The sequence below is a fragment of the Zophobas morio genome, unplaced genomic scaffold, assembly GCF_036711695.1.
Source record: "Zophobas morio isolate AGI-343-1 ecotype UQ-CSIRO unplaced genomic scaffold, CSIRO_AGI_Zmor_V1 ptg000037l, whole genome shotgun sequence".
Taxonomy (NCBI): Eukaryota; Metazoa; Arthropoda; class Insecta; order Coleoptera; family Tenebrionidae; genus Zophobas; species Zophobas morio.
The window spans coordinates 63,042-79,692 of NW_026972142.1; the positions used below are offsets into that span (position 1 = coordinate 63,042).

The 16,651-nt window shown below is 32.9% G+C and overlaps 2 protein-coding genes and 3 long non-coding RNA genes across 8 annotated transcripts; 4 read left to right on the plus strand and 1 right to left on the minus strand.

Moving 5' to 3' along the window:
- Window positions 1-76: 76 nt before the first annotated feature.
- LOC135139877 (uncharacterized) lies at window positions 77-2,086 on the plus strand. Its single transcript, XR_010282217.1, has 7 exons — window positions 77-488; window positions 770-943; window positions 1,006-1,076; window positions 1,298-1,409; window positions 1,471-1,652; window positions 1,718-1,804; window positions 1,878-2,086. It is a non-coding gene; the product is annotated as an uncharacterized LOC135139877 (long non-coding RNA).
- A 1,367-nt stretch (window positions 2,087-3,453) lies between these two features.
- On the plus strand, window positions 3,454-3,964 carry LOC135139879 (uncharacterized). Its single transcript, XR_010282218.1, has 3 exons — window positions 3,454-3,539; window positions 3,607-3,656; window positions 3,715-3,964. It is a non-coding gene; the product is annotated as an uncharacterized LOC135139879 (long non-coding RNA).
- Window positions 3,965-9,664: 5,700 nt separating this feature from the next.
- Window positions 9,665-11,381, plus strand: LOC135139873 (uncharacterized). Its single transcript, XM_064070223.1, has 5 exons — window positions 9,665-9,738; window positions 9,860-9,912; window positions 10,001-10,073; window positions 10,583-10,756; window positions 11,267-11,381. The coding sequence occupies exons 1-5, from the start codon at window positions 9,713-9,715 to the stop codon at window positions 11,379-11,381; spliced, it is 441 nt and encodes a 146-aa protein (XP_063926293.1). The 5' UTR covers window positions 9,665-9,712.
- Window positions 11,382-12,978: 1,597 nt separating this feature from the next.
- Window positions 12,979-15,376, plus strand: LOC135139865 (serine/arginine-rich splicing factor 5-like). 4 transcript variants are annotated; one of them, XM_064070211.1, is made up of 10 exons: window positions 12,979-13,008; window positions 13,180-13,255; window positions 13,319-13,401; window positions 13,459-13,540; window positions 13,620-13,763; window positions 13,820-14,105; window positions 14,169-14,277; window positions 14,544-14,639; window positions 14,693-14,938; window positions 15,319-15,376. In XM_064070211.1, the coding sequence occupies exons 2-9, from the start codon at window positions 13,180-13,182 to the stop codon at window positions 14,936-14,938; spliced, it is 1,122 nt and encodes a 373-aa protein (XP_063926281.1). In that variant the 5' UTR covers window positions 12,979-13,008; the 3' UTR covers window positions 15,319-15,376. The 4 variants fall into 4 exon arrangements, with proteins under 4 accessions (XP_063926281.1, XP_063926283.1, XP_063926284.1 ...); XM_064070213.1 differs by having other exon boundaries at window positions 14,696-14,938; XM_064070214.1 differs by having other exon boundaries at window positions 13,620-13,760.
- An 883-nt stretch (window positions 15,377-16,259) lies between these two features.
- Window positions 16,260-16,651, minus strand: LOC135139866 (uncharacterized). Its single transcript, XR_010282214.1, has 3 exons — window positions 16,550-16,651; window positions 16,379-16,453; window positions 16,260-16,322 (listed from the first exon to the last, which is right to left on the minus strand). It is a non-coding gene; the product is annotated as an uncharacterized LOC135139866 (long non-coding RNA).

The window sequence follows — 16,651 nt, forward strand, 5'->3', positions numbered from 1 at the left end:
ATCCTCAAGAGACATTTTTAGGTGTAATTAGTAATGCACTCGAGCTGTTGTGTTGCCTGCACGTCCACTTTTTGACATGGTAAAAACACAGTTTTTGAAAGCAATGCTCTTCCCTTTTGTAGACGGATGGCTAGTCACCTTAATCATCTATAGACAAAAATTTACTAAAAAATCACAGGGTGACGCTAATAGCAATTGGGTGTCAAGTTGGTAATTTTATATAACTCGGAGAACACCTTAACTGACTTTGCAAAGTCTTAAACCAAAACAAGCAAGATGGATTTGGCTTGGTGGTGGGGAACTTAAGCTATAGCTTTTTAAGAAAAAACTATTTTTATTTTTTTAAAATTTATTTGTTCTTTTAAAAGCTAACTTTTAGATGGCAAGCAGATAAGCCGAATCGAGAACGTAGCTATTTAAAATCCATTTATAAACTGCGATTATATTTGAAACTTAGAACTAAAAGAGGGAATTAGCAAGTGCAACAAGTAAATTAATTAACTAGCTCTTTTTATAAAGTTTATGATTAAAAAATAGTTAACATTAAAAGATTTTTACAAAGTTTTAAACTATTTAATATTTTTTAGAAAGCAATTTATGCATTTCCGTAAATTTATAATTTTATAAAGGGGTCTGTTGTGGCAGTAGCACTCATTGTCAGAGCAAACTTTATTCAAATTTATAAATTAACTTTAATATATGTATTAGATAAATAGATAGTTATAAGTAAAAAGTCATTGATTTTATATTTATTTATTTATTTACTAAGATGGCAATCTAAATGAGAGATCACAAAACCTTTAACTGCTTAATCTGTCTTTCCAAAGCGTTGACAGTTGAGTATTTTTACATGTAACAAGTAAAACAAAGTTGCGAGGACACCCTTGAGGGTTGTACGGCAGCTCGACCTTTTCAACTAAGCTTCTTCATAAACCTCGCTTAAGTACTTTGACGTTTTAACCCCTTTTGGGTGACCGGTTACTATGTTTACCACTTGTCACATAGGTTCAATTTGCAAGGGTAGATCTATGAAAATTGACACTAAACGGCGGGCTTGGTCTTTGAAAAAATCTCTGGTAAGTTTGACTATCATGTCCTAACGGATTAGGCAGCAATCAACAAAATATAAAAAAGTGGTAAATATAGTTAACAGTGTTAAGTTTAGCATGTGTTGCGCGATCTTTTATTGGACAAAATAAGTGTCCACTATGGATGTAGGACGAGTTTATTTTTGGTTAAATAGATAAGTAAACATTTGCTGTACTGTTTTATTTTGAAATATTAACTGTAATATTAGAATCCAATTCTGAAACCAACTATTGGGCTGTAAAGTACAGTTTAACGTAGGAAGTGTTTTCGCAGAAAAAAAACAAATCTATTTTTAGCTTCAGAGTTTTGTCCGTTAAAGGGTTAAACAACCAATTTATTGGATTGTTGGTTGTATACGTATAGTCGTGTATTACTATAAAGGTGTCAAAAGGTTCCATTCTGGTCTTTGTAGCTGACCATTACTCAACCAAGAAGTAGTGATGATCTTTCGCACGCACCTATTCTTCAATTAGCGTACAATTAAAAGTCATCCTCCAAGGAATAAGCCCATGCTATGAACGCATACGGCAGTACCTGCCGTATATTACCATGTAAAGGAGAAGGTAATACAAACTTGCCTTAGCATCACTCGCATTCAATCAAGTTTGTTATCTGTTTTAACACCCAGGTACTTGGGTATGAATTTTCCACGGGATAATTTGGCCAAATAAATTTAGTTTACGAGTGTTGGAAGTTCTTCTTCTCCTAGAGATAAGTAAAACGCTTTGTTTATGGGTTTAAATTTATTTTTTGAAAAATAATTAAATTACTTTGCATTCTTCGGGTAGATAAGGACTGTGACTTGGAACTGCAATTCATAGCGAGGTCGTCAGAGTATTGAGCGATAGATATTGCTTAAGCTGGGGCTACAGGATACATACAATGAACAGTAATAGTCACATTGAAGCTCCTTTTGGTGCACCGGTAGTTTGTCTTTGTTAGAACTCGATGCCTTAATAAATGATTTCCTGCCCCTTGAAGTGGGCGTTCACTAGTATATTTTAACGCTTGTAGCATAATTTAATTAGTTATTAGTTAAAAAGACGTAAAGCGTATTGAACCTTTTCATTGTATTATCTGGAACCTAAGTGGCTAGGGTTAACCGTTCCTCTCTTAATTTTAAATTTTAGCTATAACGTCATAAAAGCTATAAAAAATTACCAGTCTAAATTAGGTTAAGTAGCGCACAGTTCGCAATTTTAGGCGTTGCAGGCCAAGTCACTACTTGAGGCCTTGCAAAATATATCGCTTTAAAATTGTTTATTTAAGGATCTTCCCCCTATTTAGGCTAAAAACTACCGATTAAGAAGAAAGGGTACAAAAGATTCATCCACAAAGATCTAGGTACCTCTATTGGGTCATCTTGCGCAACATTTTGCACATCTCAAACTTGAAATGCAGAATTGAGTAATGTGTCCATATAACTGACACCGAAGGACTATTTTTAATAGCGACAGATGCATTATTTAAAGTGTCCACAATTATATTTGTTTTTAGCACGTAAACAGCTACTAAAGGCTTGCCACTTGGAGCAAGTACTGATTCTGTTACCTTTTTTTTATATTAGAGCGCCTTTCGTTTAATTTCTTAAAGTTTTCTTTTCTTCTTTTGCTTTCAATTTTAAGTTATATTTCCAAATCAAGTTTCTATATAAGCTCTAGTCTCGCCTGTGCACACCCTTAACTTAGTTATGCCTTAGTTCCAAACTTGTTCTAAGTTCTTTTTTGGCTTTTACCAAATCAATTTACTTTTTTTTATCTACTACTCTAGTTCTCAAAGAGTTTAATTGTGGGTGCTTACTATCTTCAGAAAAATGTGTCTCCATTGATTTAATTTACACTTAAGAGAATTAATTATGCCTTTTAAACTATTATATAAATAACTTTACCTCGGATTTCACTAAACAGATATGAGGTATAAATAAAAAATTTTGGCCTCTATATATTTTTTATTTTGCATTGACAAGATTTGAAAGTTGTTTTTAAGTCTTAAACTAGTAGCTTTACGAACAACTTGGTTTTCTGCAGCGAATTTTCAAACGATTAGAAAATAATGTGGTTTCCTGAAATATGTAGCCTTAAATTCTCCTTGATAAAGTTACTGTAAGCGGAAATTTCCACGCTCAATAAGTCATTTATTTTGGTTTATTTGAAATAATTAATCCTCTTTATTTAGTGTAACCCTAATAATAATATTATTAATATTAATATAAATATAATTAATGAAATCACTAAATACTAATATCACAACTTATTATAAGAACTATTATTCTGAATTAATAAATCAGTATATAATAGACTATGCTAGAGAATATAAATAAATAATTTTGACATAAACTTGTATAATTTTTTAGTTTGGAGCATGCAATTTTAGGTCAGTAGCGATCGTAAACGTCCAGAGACCTCAGCCTTAAAATTTTGAATGGTACTATCTCCCAGTAGTATTCGCAGGTAACACGAAAATTGTTGGTATTTTCTATACAAGTTGTGGTTGCAAACTAGCTGATAAATCATATAGATGAAACCAATAACCAGGCATATTTTGTGCCAGGACTATCCCGACTTTAGGTTCACTGACGACCGACTAATTATACGCTTAGATGCTACAACTACATTCCTTAAACAGCGCTCAATGTGCTTTGTTTAAGGGACTCGAAGTCGACGAGGGTCGAGGGTACCAGGTTAAAAAAACCGAAGATTAACAGTAGTTCCATGTCTAGCTGCACTTTTCCTACATATTGTTAAGGGTTCGTTTTCCCTATAGCTGCTACAAGTAGTGATCGTACATCGGATTGTAAGGTGCGTTCTGAAAATTTACTAGTTATATTACCCATTGTTGTTGACTACTGTTAAAATTAATATTTGGATGAACCTTACTTTAAGGTAATTTCCATATTTTCAGTTTTTCCTGCCTTTACAACGACTAAGTTGACTACATAAAGTAGGCAAGTTACGATTATTAACCCTACTTGAATAATTATTTTATAGTAATTCCGCTGTTTCCTTAATGAGTTAATGTTCTGAAGCACTATACGATCCAGCAAGATTATCTCACACTTATTTTTCATATTATCAAACTTGTTAAAAGGTAAGTGTACTGCAAGATAAGTATTCTGTTATTAATCGCATTTTCTTGAAAACTTTGTTGAATGGCTAAAAAGGAAACTTTTTTATTGCTTGTTTTAAAAATTTAAAGATGCGTTCAGAACCAAAAAAAACCTAAATTATTGTTAAATTAACAAATCATAACGTCTTGTAAAATCTAGTAAAATCAAGTACTGCATCAGCTAAAATAAAAGCCCAATGGTCAACGAGAGAGATCGGGTAGGTCGGGTCTATTAACTTATAGGTTTTACAGGAAGAAGATAATTCTTTCTGTTATAATATAGTTAGCTTTTTTTTTTCATAATAAAGTTGATAGGTTGTGTATCGTACTTTCTCACTTGATACTTATTTTTTAATTTTATTTTACGCAGTAAGTGTATATAACTATCCCTGAACAGCTAAGCTGTAAAACCGTTACTTCCATAACCATAGACAACTCGGTATTAAAATTTTCACTATTTAAGCGCATACTTTCCCGTAAAGAGCATTTTTTGTAGCCTTTGCCTAATTTATTAAAAGAACATTTAATTTTGAACGAACAGAAAATATAAAGGCATGTATACGCCTATTTGCGATTTCAAACAATATTTGTGTAGTTTATAGATCCAAAGTTGGAGTCATTTAAAAATAAAATCATGCATAAAGAGCCAATTGTTGTGAGGTGTTGCGCGGATAAACTCGTAAATTTTACTAATGTAAAACTAGGGACTAGGAGAGTAATTCTTAAGTTCATTTAAAAAATGCGAGAGCGATTCTAAGTGGAAACAGAGGGGTTACAGCAATCGGAAAACCGTTAAAAAAAATTACGTAAAAAATAATATGAATTATAATAAATATATCATATAATAAATTAATAAAAAACTTTCAAAAATAAAAGTCTACAATAAAATTATGGTTTATAAAATGGTAAAAGCAATACCAAATAAAATAATTATTTACATTTTTAAAATTATTGTTAGTAAAAGACATTTTAAACTTTGGAAAATTTAATTCATTATAATAAATTTATTAAAAATTTAAAGATTTTTTAAGATTAAAGAAATTATATCAATAAATATAGTAAAAGCTATACAACTCCAAATAATACAGTTAAAATTATTTATATGTTTTTTAAAAAAAAACTTAAACATAATTTTACATATTATTAAATATAAAAATAAGTATAATCTACTAAAATAATAGTAAAAGCAACAGTACTAAAGAAAAATAATTAATTTTAGAATTTTTTTTTTACAAAAAATGGTTATTAATGACTTACAACCACTATTTTTACTAAAAATATAAGATTTTTTTTTAATAATAAATAAAAAAAAACTATTAACAATTTTTTTAACAAAATATTCTATAGTTCGGATAAAAAGATAATAAAATAGAAACCTTTATTAATGATAAAAACTCAAAAAAACTTATTTTAGCAATATATAAAAGGTTAAATTTTTTTTATATTGAACTCGTAAAAAGTTAAAAAGTTGATTTGAGGAATGGAGGAGGATATAGTTCGAAAGAAGGAGTAGGGTCAACAAGCACTTTATAAACCACTGTGAAGAAAATCTTCAAGGAAAATTAAGTCAGCGAGTGGCATAATAGTTAAGTTCGGCATTGTCAAACGATATATAGTTATGAAATAAACGTGCTAGCCAGGCTGCGTGTGCAAATAAAAATGAAATTTATTCTATTTAGCCGTAAAAGTTATGCTTCCAAAGAACAAAAGGAAATGCTAAAAATAGTGAAGATGCTTATAACTGTTTTTGAAGTGTAACGGCCATACTTGACAGGCCTACCAGGAAAAAAATTAAGAAATAGGGGTTTTATTTATTCGTAAATGACTTCTCTTAGTGTTCGACCGAGTCAGAAACCTAAATTTTACCTGCGAGACAAGGAACTAGCGCTTATAGAGAGTCAGTGGGCGTCGACGTCTTATGATTCGTAAATAAGCTCTGGCTAGCCGGTCATTAAGGCCTAATGCATTAGCAGTAGAAACGGCGTGCAATGGGTCTAGCTGGAGTCCCGGCGAACACTATTTCGCAGAACTCACGACGCGTTTGCAATTCCGCGCAGCAAACTTTTGGCCCATGCAGCAGAAGTGCGCTGTATGGTAAAGGGTAATTCGGACTAACCACCACCTTGACCTTCGCCGCCACGAAATTTTTCAATGATGACCTCACAGGTAAGTCACTGGAGAGCAACACGAGATCTTCATAGCAGCAAAGGTTAAAGGCACCAACGAGGGGACTTGCTCTTCGTTATTAGGAGGGCTTTGCTCTTTGTCGCATTCATGGCAACTTTCCAGTTACGCCACCAGTAGGCAAATGCATTGAGGCAGCGATGCAGATGCTAGCACAGCAGATCGGGTGTCTTCGACGAGTAAATATTTGCATCGTCGGCGTGTAAAGCGACACGCCTGCAAGAATTGGTTGGCAAGGGCTCCTCTCGCTTATAGTTTGCGAACAGTAGGGGTGAGAGAAAAATCACTAGGAGCCCCTACTATAAGTGATCGCAACAGTGATAGTGTATCTTACAAGCACACGCTGAAAACTTAAGACGTAAAACCCACGAGGGGCCCTTAACGAGAGCAGGCTGTGTGGCAGGCCTTCATGCAAACTTAGTCAAGACAATTTTAACGTCGTGGGAGACAGTGCTTTTTATCATTCAAAGTTAATAACGTGAGTTTTCCATTCTGTTAGGTAAAGGGACTGCTGGATCGTTGAGTGCCCTTGCCGAATCCAAACTAGAAACCTGGCAAGTCTTCAAGAGCGTCAACTACCTCCCTAAGGCGATATAGTAGAGCGACTTCGCCCACTTAGTCAACCGCTGACAGGGGCTGAAGGGTCTGTATTTACTGGTAGCAGATTCCAGTTTCGGTGATCTTAGGCAGCATCACAACAGATGCTGTTTACCTCTTGTTGTAAAGGCGCCAATGGCCATCGCTAAATTTACTAGGAAGCACAGAACTTTCATCACTGCTGAGGGCCTTTTTTCACCAGTTCAGTAATGCCATAGGGGTTAGCTGTCTCTAAGGTTCCGCAATCGCTTAAAGTTCTTCTGCATTAACTAGCTCCAGTTGCTCGTTGGTACTCTGTTAGGAGAAATTTTGGTCTGAGGGAGGGCATCAGGAACAGTTGAAAAAGCAAGTGGCATTTTCTAAGTAGCGAGATAACGGAAGATAAGAGGAGGGTGAACACTTAATTGTCCCCTTGAGGAAGGTATTTACTCCTTCTGGGAAGAAAATACAAAATGTGGGACAAACTTAAAAACGTACGGTGACGCGTGACTCAGTCACGTGGTAGGAAGCACATGCTATAAAAATCACGTGGATAGACAATCTGAGTGGCTTTAGTAATTTCACAAAGTTCAGCCTTTATAGATTCTAAATTTTTTTTGAGTTCTTCAATTATAACTAACAAGTTAGTAATAAGCTCTCGCAGGATGCCTTTAGAGGAGAAACTTAAAAATTAATGCAAAGATTAATATAATTCATATAGAAAAGTAAAAGAAAAAAAGTTAATAATTAAATTAAGACACATATATATAGTTGTCAGTAGTTATAAATTTGGGTAGTTTAGGTCTTCAAATATATAAATATTTATATTAAGTGAAGCGAAGCATTATGTAAGTATATTAAATACTTTTTGCAAATTCTAAAAGTCGGGGTGCGAAGGCCACATCCAAAACGGCAAGATTGGAATTATCTTTATTGTTAGTTTGCATTGCTTATATACTGAAATTTTAAGGGTATTTTCTAATAAAATTAGAAATATATTGGATTTTACTAAATTTTATAACATTTGTTTTTGTTTTGGTAGCTTTATCTATTACATTAAACTTAAGTGAACAGGTGCCCACATTAAAATATAATTAAATCTACTGATATAATGGTTTTAGTGTCCTTCATCGATAGCCCAGGATAAAAATTTTTTTAGAGATTTACATCCAAGTGGAATTGTCTAATAACAAGCTATCATCCAGCCAACTAGACGTATTTTAAGCACCATCTAAATGACTGTATAATACAAAAAAAGAATAGTTCTTTTAAAATAGGTGTAAGGGATATGCTAGTGTAATACATTTACTTTATAACGCGAGCTTAGGAGTAATTTTTTTTAATTAAATTTCAGGAGAAGCGAAGAGTGATTGACCAAAAATATATAACTTAGATGAGATGAAGTCAAAGTTCGATAATTTGTTGAAGTTAGATTAGACCTTACTAAAATTAGAAAGAGCGCTTGGAGGAAGACGTGGGTGAAATAGAATAATCAGAAACTGATTAATAAAATTGGTGATACCATTACAGGAGGGCATTTTAATAAGCTAGCATTCATAGGCTTTTAAATCGTTATTTTTGTCTACTAAAGTAGAACTTTTTACGTGAAACAACCGACTTAGAACAGGTCGAAACTAGTTATCAACTCAGCTAGAAGTAATCTTGTTTTTCTCTTTTTTTACCATATTTTACATCTAGACTCCTACTCATGAGAATTATCCGTGTTATGTAATAATCTAGTGGTTCTTTACTAGCATTAACGATAGCTAGGTAGACCTGGACAGCAATCTCTCAGTTCAATGAAATTCATTGAGTGAATCCTTTATCTTTCTATTAGTATATATATCTCCATTCCTAGCCACCTCTAACAAATTTATATTTGCATCTTTCTCGTAGCATTGAAGCATCGTAAAGTGCCCGGACGAGATCGGGCCTATCTATAAAATTAAGCAGTTCTTTTTTGAGTTAGTCTTCACCAAACTGCGTGTAAGGCCATCATTACTATCTTTTGACTTTGTGCTGCTCCAACACGGTAAATCATTAAATTCTTACGGTAAGTATAAATCCAAATATATACAATACTAAACCTTAATATCCTATTTATTCTTGGCGAACCTTACACCGCCATTCTCTATAAATAAGTTTAAATTCCACTTCGATGGGGAGATTTGAGAAAGAGGAAACAAAGTTTTATATAGAAATTGTTTGGGACTAGATATGTTTTCAGTTGAGCTAGTTAAAATTTGCAAACTCCCATAGTACACGGCAGAAAAATATTTGGTATCCCTTTTTTTGGTTTAAGTAGAGATAATTATTTAGTTAATTTAACTAAATAATTAATGATACATAATTGCTTGTCACTATTCGGTTAAACTAAAATTATTGTACAGTTCTAGAATGGGTTAAAAAACTATGTCTTTCAGAGAGGTTGCTAAAAACAATTTTTTGAAAGCAGTATTAAAGGGTTTTTGCACCACGGTTTAACTAATCAGTAACTATTAAATATTGAAAAAAACCATACATGGAATTTGGTTAAGAACACTTTTTTATTACCCTCTAATTGGAAAATTTAGTTTGTTTTTTCTTCTTAGTTTAGCTTGTATTAGGTCCAAACATTTTAAGAAATAATTATTTATTCCTCTGCTTCCTCTCACTTAGGACGGTTTAAAAAATAAAATTTATAAATTACTGACAGTGAAAGTATTACTGCATCCGCTAATATTTTATAGTATAATTAAGAGTAGAGTATTTTACGAGTATGACTGAAGCACGAATTCCTAAAAGGTTTTTGTTAAAAAATATTTTATTTTCAATTCAAATTGTATTATTAATTTATTAAAAGTTTAGTATACTTTTATAAATGAGAAAATGTGGTAATATAAACACTAATCTAGTAAATTTTTAGAAATTCTCGGTTTTTAGTCACTCCTGTGGACCCAGCCGAGTTTACGCAAACAAGTACTTTTTATTGAAAATAGTTAATAAGGATGCCTGACTTTCCTTGTGGGTTACCACCGTTGTGTTTAGTTATTTATATTATATTAAGGCGATCCCCCTTCTAATGTCCTGGTAAACGGCAGTAACTTCGCTGACGCTTCTATTCCATTTGATATTTTGAAGTAGATTTATTATTTATATCGAATTTTTAATATTTGACATGTTTATATCTTTAATTTATTTTTTAATTTTAGTATTCACTATAATCTAAGAGGTTTATTATGTTAACAAATAATTACTTTCTTTATTTTTTTGTTGCCATTCAATTCGTTTTAATATTTTTGCGGTATAGTTTAAACTTTAATAAACTTGCAAGAAACCAAGCTGCCTTTAATGAAGCTTGTACTTTGTAAAGTTAACACGTAAATGGAGTTTATATAACTTGTGGGTTTTTGTCTTGTTTATAACAATCAATAACATAAATTTACTTATAAAACTTGAACTTTAGCGATTTTTATTTATAATTTTTATATATTTTTAATAAAGTTAATTATTATTTTATTTTCTTTTTTTAAATAATTTTTTATAGTGGCTATACTTGTTTGGGAATTATATTTGAAACCTGATCTATTATAATCTTGTTAGTTTATAGACGTTTAAAAAATTTTAGTTTAATCAAGTTTCATATAAGGCAAGCAGAAACTCCAGATAAATTTCCGGAGAACGAGATCTCTCCAGACTTGGCAAGACTTGAGCAATCGAACTCTAGCATCCAGCAATTATATAGCCAAGTTATACACCTTAAAGAAGAGGAGAAGAAACGCTATGATACTCTTGTAGAAACTGTGCGCATGCTCTCCTCGAGGTTTTTATTGCCTCCTTTTATAATTGTATTAGTAGTATTGAGAGTTTTCTGCGGTTAATTCTAATTATAATGTGATTAATTTATTTGGACAGCGTAGTATTATTTTTTTAAGTCGCTCTGCTTCTGCCTTTTTTTTAACCTATTCATCGCAATTAATTTTTTTGGTGAATGGGACTGAATTTAAGTCTTGCACTTTAGCAACTTTTTTTTGAGCTGTTTGGTTTTTGATTTTCGGAGCAAATCTTTTTTTTCCGGATCTCCTATAAAATCAAGCTGGTTTGTCGTGAAGCATTAAATTTTATAGTTTGGGTCTCCACTTTGTTAGCGAAGTCATAACAATTTTTTTTTCTTCCTCCTTAAAAACTAAAACTATTTAAGTATATAAAATTCTTAAGAATTTACTTATTTAGCTGATATTCTGTAACTCGTTACTATATATTTTAGCCTATCTATTGAAGTATATATTGTCGCAATTTTTGTCTAATTGTTTATTTTTAATATTTGTGGCAGAGTAAGCGCACAAAATAAAAAAATTGAAATGCTCGAGGAACTGGTGACCAAAAACCATTTAAAAATACTTCAGAATTCAGACACCGTAAAGAAATTCAAAAACATTAGCTCTTAGTAACTCTCAATAAAGTTATTAATTAACAAGAATTAGGCGTATATAAATTGCACAGTATAAAGAATTTATTCGCTGTAGAATAATTAAATATATTTTGTTGTCGTCTATAAAAATATCATTGTTTGAGTGTTTATACTGTAGTTACAAATATATTTAACTTAAAAAAAACATTTCCAAAATGTCCCAATTGTAAAAACTGTTAAATTTATTATTGCCTAATTTTTGGAATAAAAAAAATTGATTGGTGAATTAAACGCACTTTATTGAACATTTTATAATAAAAAAAATTTACTTTCTATTTACGTGCTCCGCACAACCTTAATATTCAATACATTCACAGTACTCCACCCCGGCTATCTACTCTTCATACCCTACAAAAGTTGCTAAAGTATAAAGTGGAGGGTCCCTTACTTGTCACACTTTTGCTATAAGATTATGTGCTTGTGAAAATTGAACAAATTTTTTGTAATTGAGTCTCGAGATACAGCGAAGTGCTAAAATAAGATCGTTTCTTCTTACTCTGTTGAGAAAATTTTTTTCTTTCCTACCATTTGCTTTCACGTTAAAATGTTTGTCTACTAACTAAAATGTTCGAACTTTTCGCTGGTCGTCATTCAGTGATTTCCATAAGTATAATAAGCCTAAACTTTTGTACATCGCGTAGACAAAGCACTTTTAAAAAGTTTATTTCCATCTAATTCAATAGACTAGGTTACTAACACTTTTCATATTACCTATAATGCATACTCATAACTGAGGCATTGAAGAGTGTTATTCATACTCATAAGTTATTTTAAATTTCTCGGGCCTAATCATAGGCTCATCCTCCGCACGTCTAGATCCAAGTCGCAAATGCCTTTAAATTAAGTCGAACTTAAGTGATTACATAAACCTTTTCCTGTTGTCAAGAACTAACAATTATTTGAACTTAAATTCTAACAATTCCGCGAAAGCTTTGTCCTTTAACTTCACTTTTGAGCTTGACTCTCATAACATTTACCACCTTGGAAAAAAATTCTTAATACAAAATTATACAATATCAATAGCTAACTTATTTTGGTGCAACCAACTCTGTTTGTTGAAGAACTACTTCATAACACCATATTACAACATAAGCAGTATTAACGGAGATAAATAAAACAACAGAAAATTTTGCTATATATTACTCATTAACGTCTGTAAAAGGGCATGCTCTTCCAAAAAATTATTATTCAACAATAAGTTATAAATATTCTTAAACAACAAAGAGCACAGGCACGTATAGATAAAGGCCCAAAACACTGAGAAGCTGGAGCTTCAATTCATAGTAGTCTCAACCAAAAAATCGTTTTATAGTTTTTTATTATTTTAATTAGTGTGCTACGCTTAGTTTTATAGAAACTCGGTGTTTATGCCGAAGTCCCCCTATACAAAAAGGCCAGGAAACAGGCGTCACCAAGGATTATCTCTTGAAAGAGTGTAAGTTGAAATTTAACAGGGAAGAGCGCCGGACTACCGCTAGGGGGGAGGGATAGAGCACAAGACCCGTAAAAACCCTCAAGCTCACCACGTGATTATATATATTTTTTACTGTTCCGCGCGTTGTTTTTCTAGGTCTCGGGTTCGCCTTTAATATTATCAGGGCCAGGTTTTTTTTGTATCATTGTTACTCCCTTTTTGAGAGAAAAACTCTTTTTTTATACGGATTTTAACATTTTAAATTAGCTTTTAAGTTTTTCTTAATTCTTTTTTTAGATTTTATTTGGCTTTTAATTGTGACATACGGCTCATCCAGATGTTAAGTCTTTACTTTTACTAGATGTCTAGAGTTTATGTTGGACGATTGTCTTCAAGTGTTCGAGAAAGAGATTTAGAGGAGGCTTTTGATAAATTTGGTCGCATACAGCATATTACCACCTTCTGGGCGCCCCAATTAAATATTACGCTATTCTTTTAAGGTCGCATAAGGGAAATCCATTTAAAAAATGGGTTTGGATTTGTAGAGTTTGACAGCCGTAGAGACGCTGATGATGCTATAGATGTATTTTTTGGTAGTCTTGCGCTCTTCATTTCATTTTTTAATTTTTCTGTTATATAGGAAATGAATGGCAGGAAAATGTGGGGTGATAGAATAATTGTAGAACAATCTCACGGAGGCAGAAAAAGTGGAAGCAGATACAGTTAATATAGCATTATCTGTTATATATGCATCCTTGATGGGGCTTGGTGGGTCACTTTTTAATTATTATTATACACCAGGCCGACGCAACTATTCTCCTCCAACTCATTCCCGTAACCGAATAGAAATTGAAAATTTATCTACTGGCGTCAGCTGGCAAGATTTAAAAGACTATTTTAGAAAAGCTGGAGAAGTTTGTTTTGCTGATGCTCACCGCCATCGTGGTTTCTACTTAGTATTTTTGCCTTTTTATATTTTTGAATCTTTTATACTCTTGGAGATCGTTGTGGGATAATTGAATTCAAACGGTATGAAGATATGCGATATGCAATACGCAAGTTTGATGGAGAAAAGCTGAACGGTCGGAGGATTCGGTTGTATGAAGTTCGTTCCCGTTCGCGTTCCGGAAGATCTCGTTCTCGCTCGCTTTCCCGAACTCGATCTCGATCCCGTTCTCCTACACGCTCACTCTCCCGCACGAAGTCGCACTCACGCTCCAGGTCCCGTTCGCGTTCAAAGACTCCTTCCCGCTCGGGCTCACGTTCAAGATCTCGGAGTCGTTCCGCGTTAGAATTTTTGATTAACTCTTTTATAGACTTATTTTTTATTATATATTTACTTTTCATAAGAACCCCTTCAAAAAATAGCAAAAGATCTCAAACACGTTCTCGCTCTCGCACGCACTCACCGATGTCCAAGAAATCGGCTTCACGCTCTCCTTCAGGAACTCCTGTGAAGGTTTTACGCTGTTGTTTACATTATCTTTTTTGTAATATTTTTTACTTTATTTATTAAATTGGAAGTATTTAATGTTAAGCGGAAGTTATAATAATTTATGTTTAAAAAAAAAGTTTTATTTTGATCTATACAATTTTTTTCTCTTTCGTTTATTTGTAAATCAACTAAAAAGGAATAATATTAAAATTGATTATTTATTTTGACTTTAAGTTAGTTACCCCCCTTGCATACTTTATAAGTGGCATCATACCTTTATTTATTTTCAGGATAAAGGCTCGCGTTCTCCTACAAAATCAGTTTCTCCAAAAAGAAGTAGTAGCCGAGAGAGATCCGAAGGTAGAGTAGACCGCCAGACCTCTAAAGTATACAAGCAATTTCCTTTGTTTATATATGAATATTTTTTATTTTTAACAAGAAGAGTCCTTCTCGCTCCCGATCACCAACTCGTTCTCGTTCTCGTTCTCGTTCTCGCTCGCGCTCGGTGTCTTCTGCTCCCAAAAGTCGCTCTCCTACCCGATCTCGGTCTCGGTCTCATTCTCGGCCTCGATCTCCGAAACGCGTTAAGCACGGCTCGCGCTCTCCGTCTCCCTCCCGGTCTCGATCTCGATCTCGATCCTCTTCGTCATCTCGGTCTCGGTCTCGGTCTGGCTCACCCCCTTGAGTAAATGAATAAATAGCTTGCCCATTTTTTTAAAGTTTCGTGGATTGCTATGTAGAACCTTCTTACCAAAACTGTTTTATTGAACTTCTCTTGTTTCTTTGTGCACTTTTTTAAAGTTTCAATATAATTTTTTTATATGCTTATCACTATATAACTTTTAGAATAACTCTAACTCTACTGTATTAAATAAATGCACTTCATTGTTGTAGTTTCATTTCAACTACTTTATCGTTATTTTCTAATGGGGCTACCTCACTTTGGCCGTCGAAAACTTGTTCAATATAAAACGTAGACTTATTTTATTATCCTATATATTTTATTATAACAACTTTCTTCTGTTCCCCTCTTTCTTGCTTGACTTTTATATTGTCGATTGATAGAAGTCCACTCGTTCGCTTTTGTTGCCTTGAGAAATACTTTTGCGGGGCATTATTTGCGTATGTGACTGGTGAACAGGCCTTTTCACTAAATAAATTTGTCTGTTGTAATTCTTATAAATTATTTGTATGTAAATATGAATCTGATAGTTTTAGTTTGCTTGCATACTGGATTTATTTGCAGTTAATAATGCGGCATTAAGCAACGTTGTAATACTTTTTTTCTTCAGCGAAAGTAGCTCGCTGATTTCCGTTCCCGTCCGTTTTACTTTTTAACTGAAAATATTGTAATTATTTATAAACTTAAAAATAAAGTAAAGTTAAAGTTAGTTGGTGGCCAGTAAGCTTCCTACTGGCTGGTGGGACCTCTCTCAGCCTTAGGTCACCTGTGCTTTTCTGTTAGCTTTTTTGATTGAATGGTGTGGAAAAATTGGTATAAGCTTTTTTTAAACAGAAGAAAAGATATAGACGTCTATGTTAGCAAAGTATTTTTTAGGGGCTTTATTACTTTATTATTTATAACTAAATTAATAAAGTAAAGTATATAATTTTTTTTTTCTACTATAAACTTTATTAGGAAATTTATGACTGAATTTCTGGTAAAAGTTGTTTGTTTGCAGGTAGCTTAGATTACTTCTGAAAGAATTATACTTTGACTTCTTAAAGTAAAACAATCAATGTTGACCCGTAGGATAAGTTTTTTTTTCTGATTTCTTTTTTTTTTTTAAAGAAAGGACCATATATAAGAAGGCAATACCTAAAAAAGAGATATTGTTTTACAAAAAGTATAGAGTAGTTTAAAAAGTGTTGCCAATTAGTGAAACGAATGAAAGGATGGAAGGAATTCCTATGCAGATCCATACGAAAAGAGAGGTTATGACATAACCTAAAGCTAGGAAAATTAATGAGAGAGAGTACTAGTACTTGGCAAAAACTTTGAACACCTCTGAGTAAGGCGGGCATTTTATCCGTAGTTTCTCGTATCGTTTTGAGTAATATTACTTTATCTGTGGAGTAGATATAAAGTTTTATTGCTATTAAGTTACTTTAGGTGCTAAAGTACGTAAAAAGGGAGCCTCTAGTATTAAGGCTGTTAAGCCTAGACACACAAGATATATTCCAACACCAATGCAGCGACCTAATAGGAGATATATCTATTAATTTATAGTGTATATGTACTACTTCCAGTATTTAATGGGCTCAAAGAATGGGCAGATAAAAGTAAGTACGGCACCAGTAAAGGAAATTAACGTGGTAACACCGCAAAAAGTAACGGTCAAAGCCAACAAAGATGCAAAGAAAGTAAGGGCATACTTCCCAAAAGATTCGTTTAAGC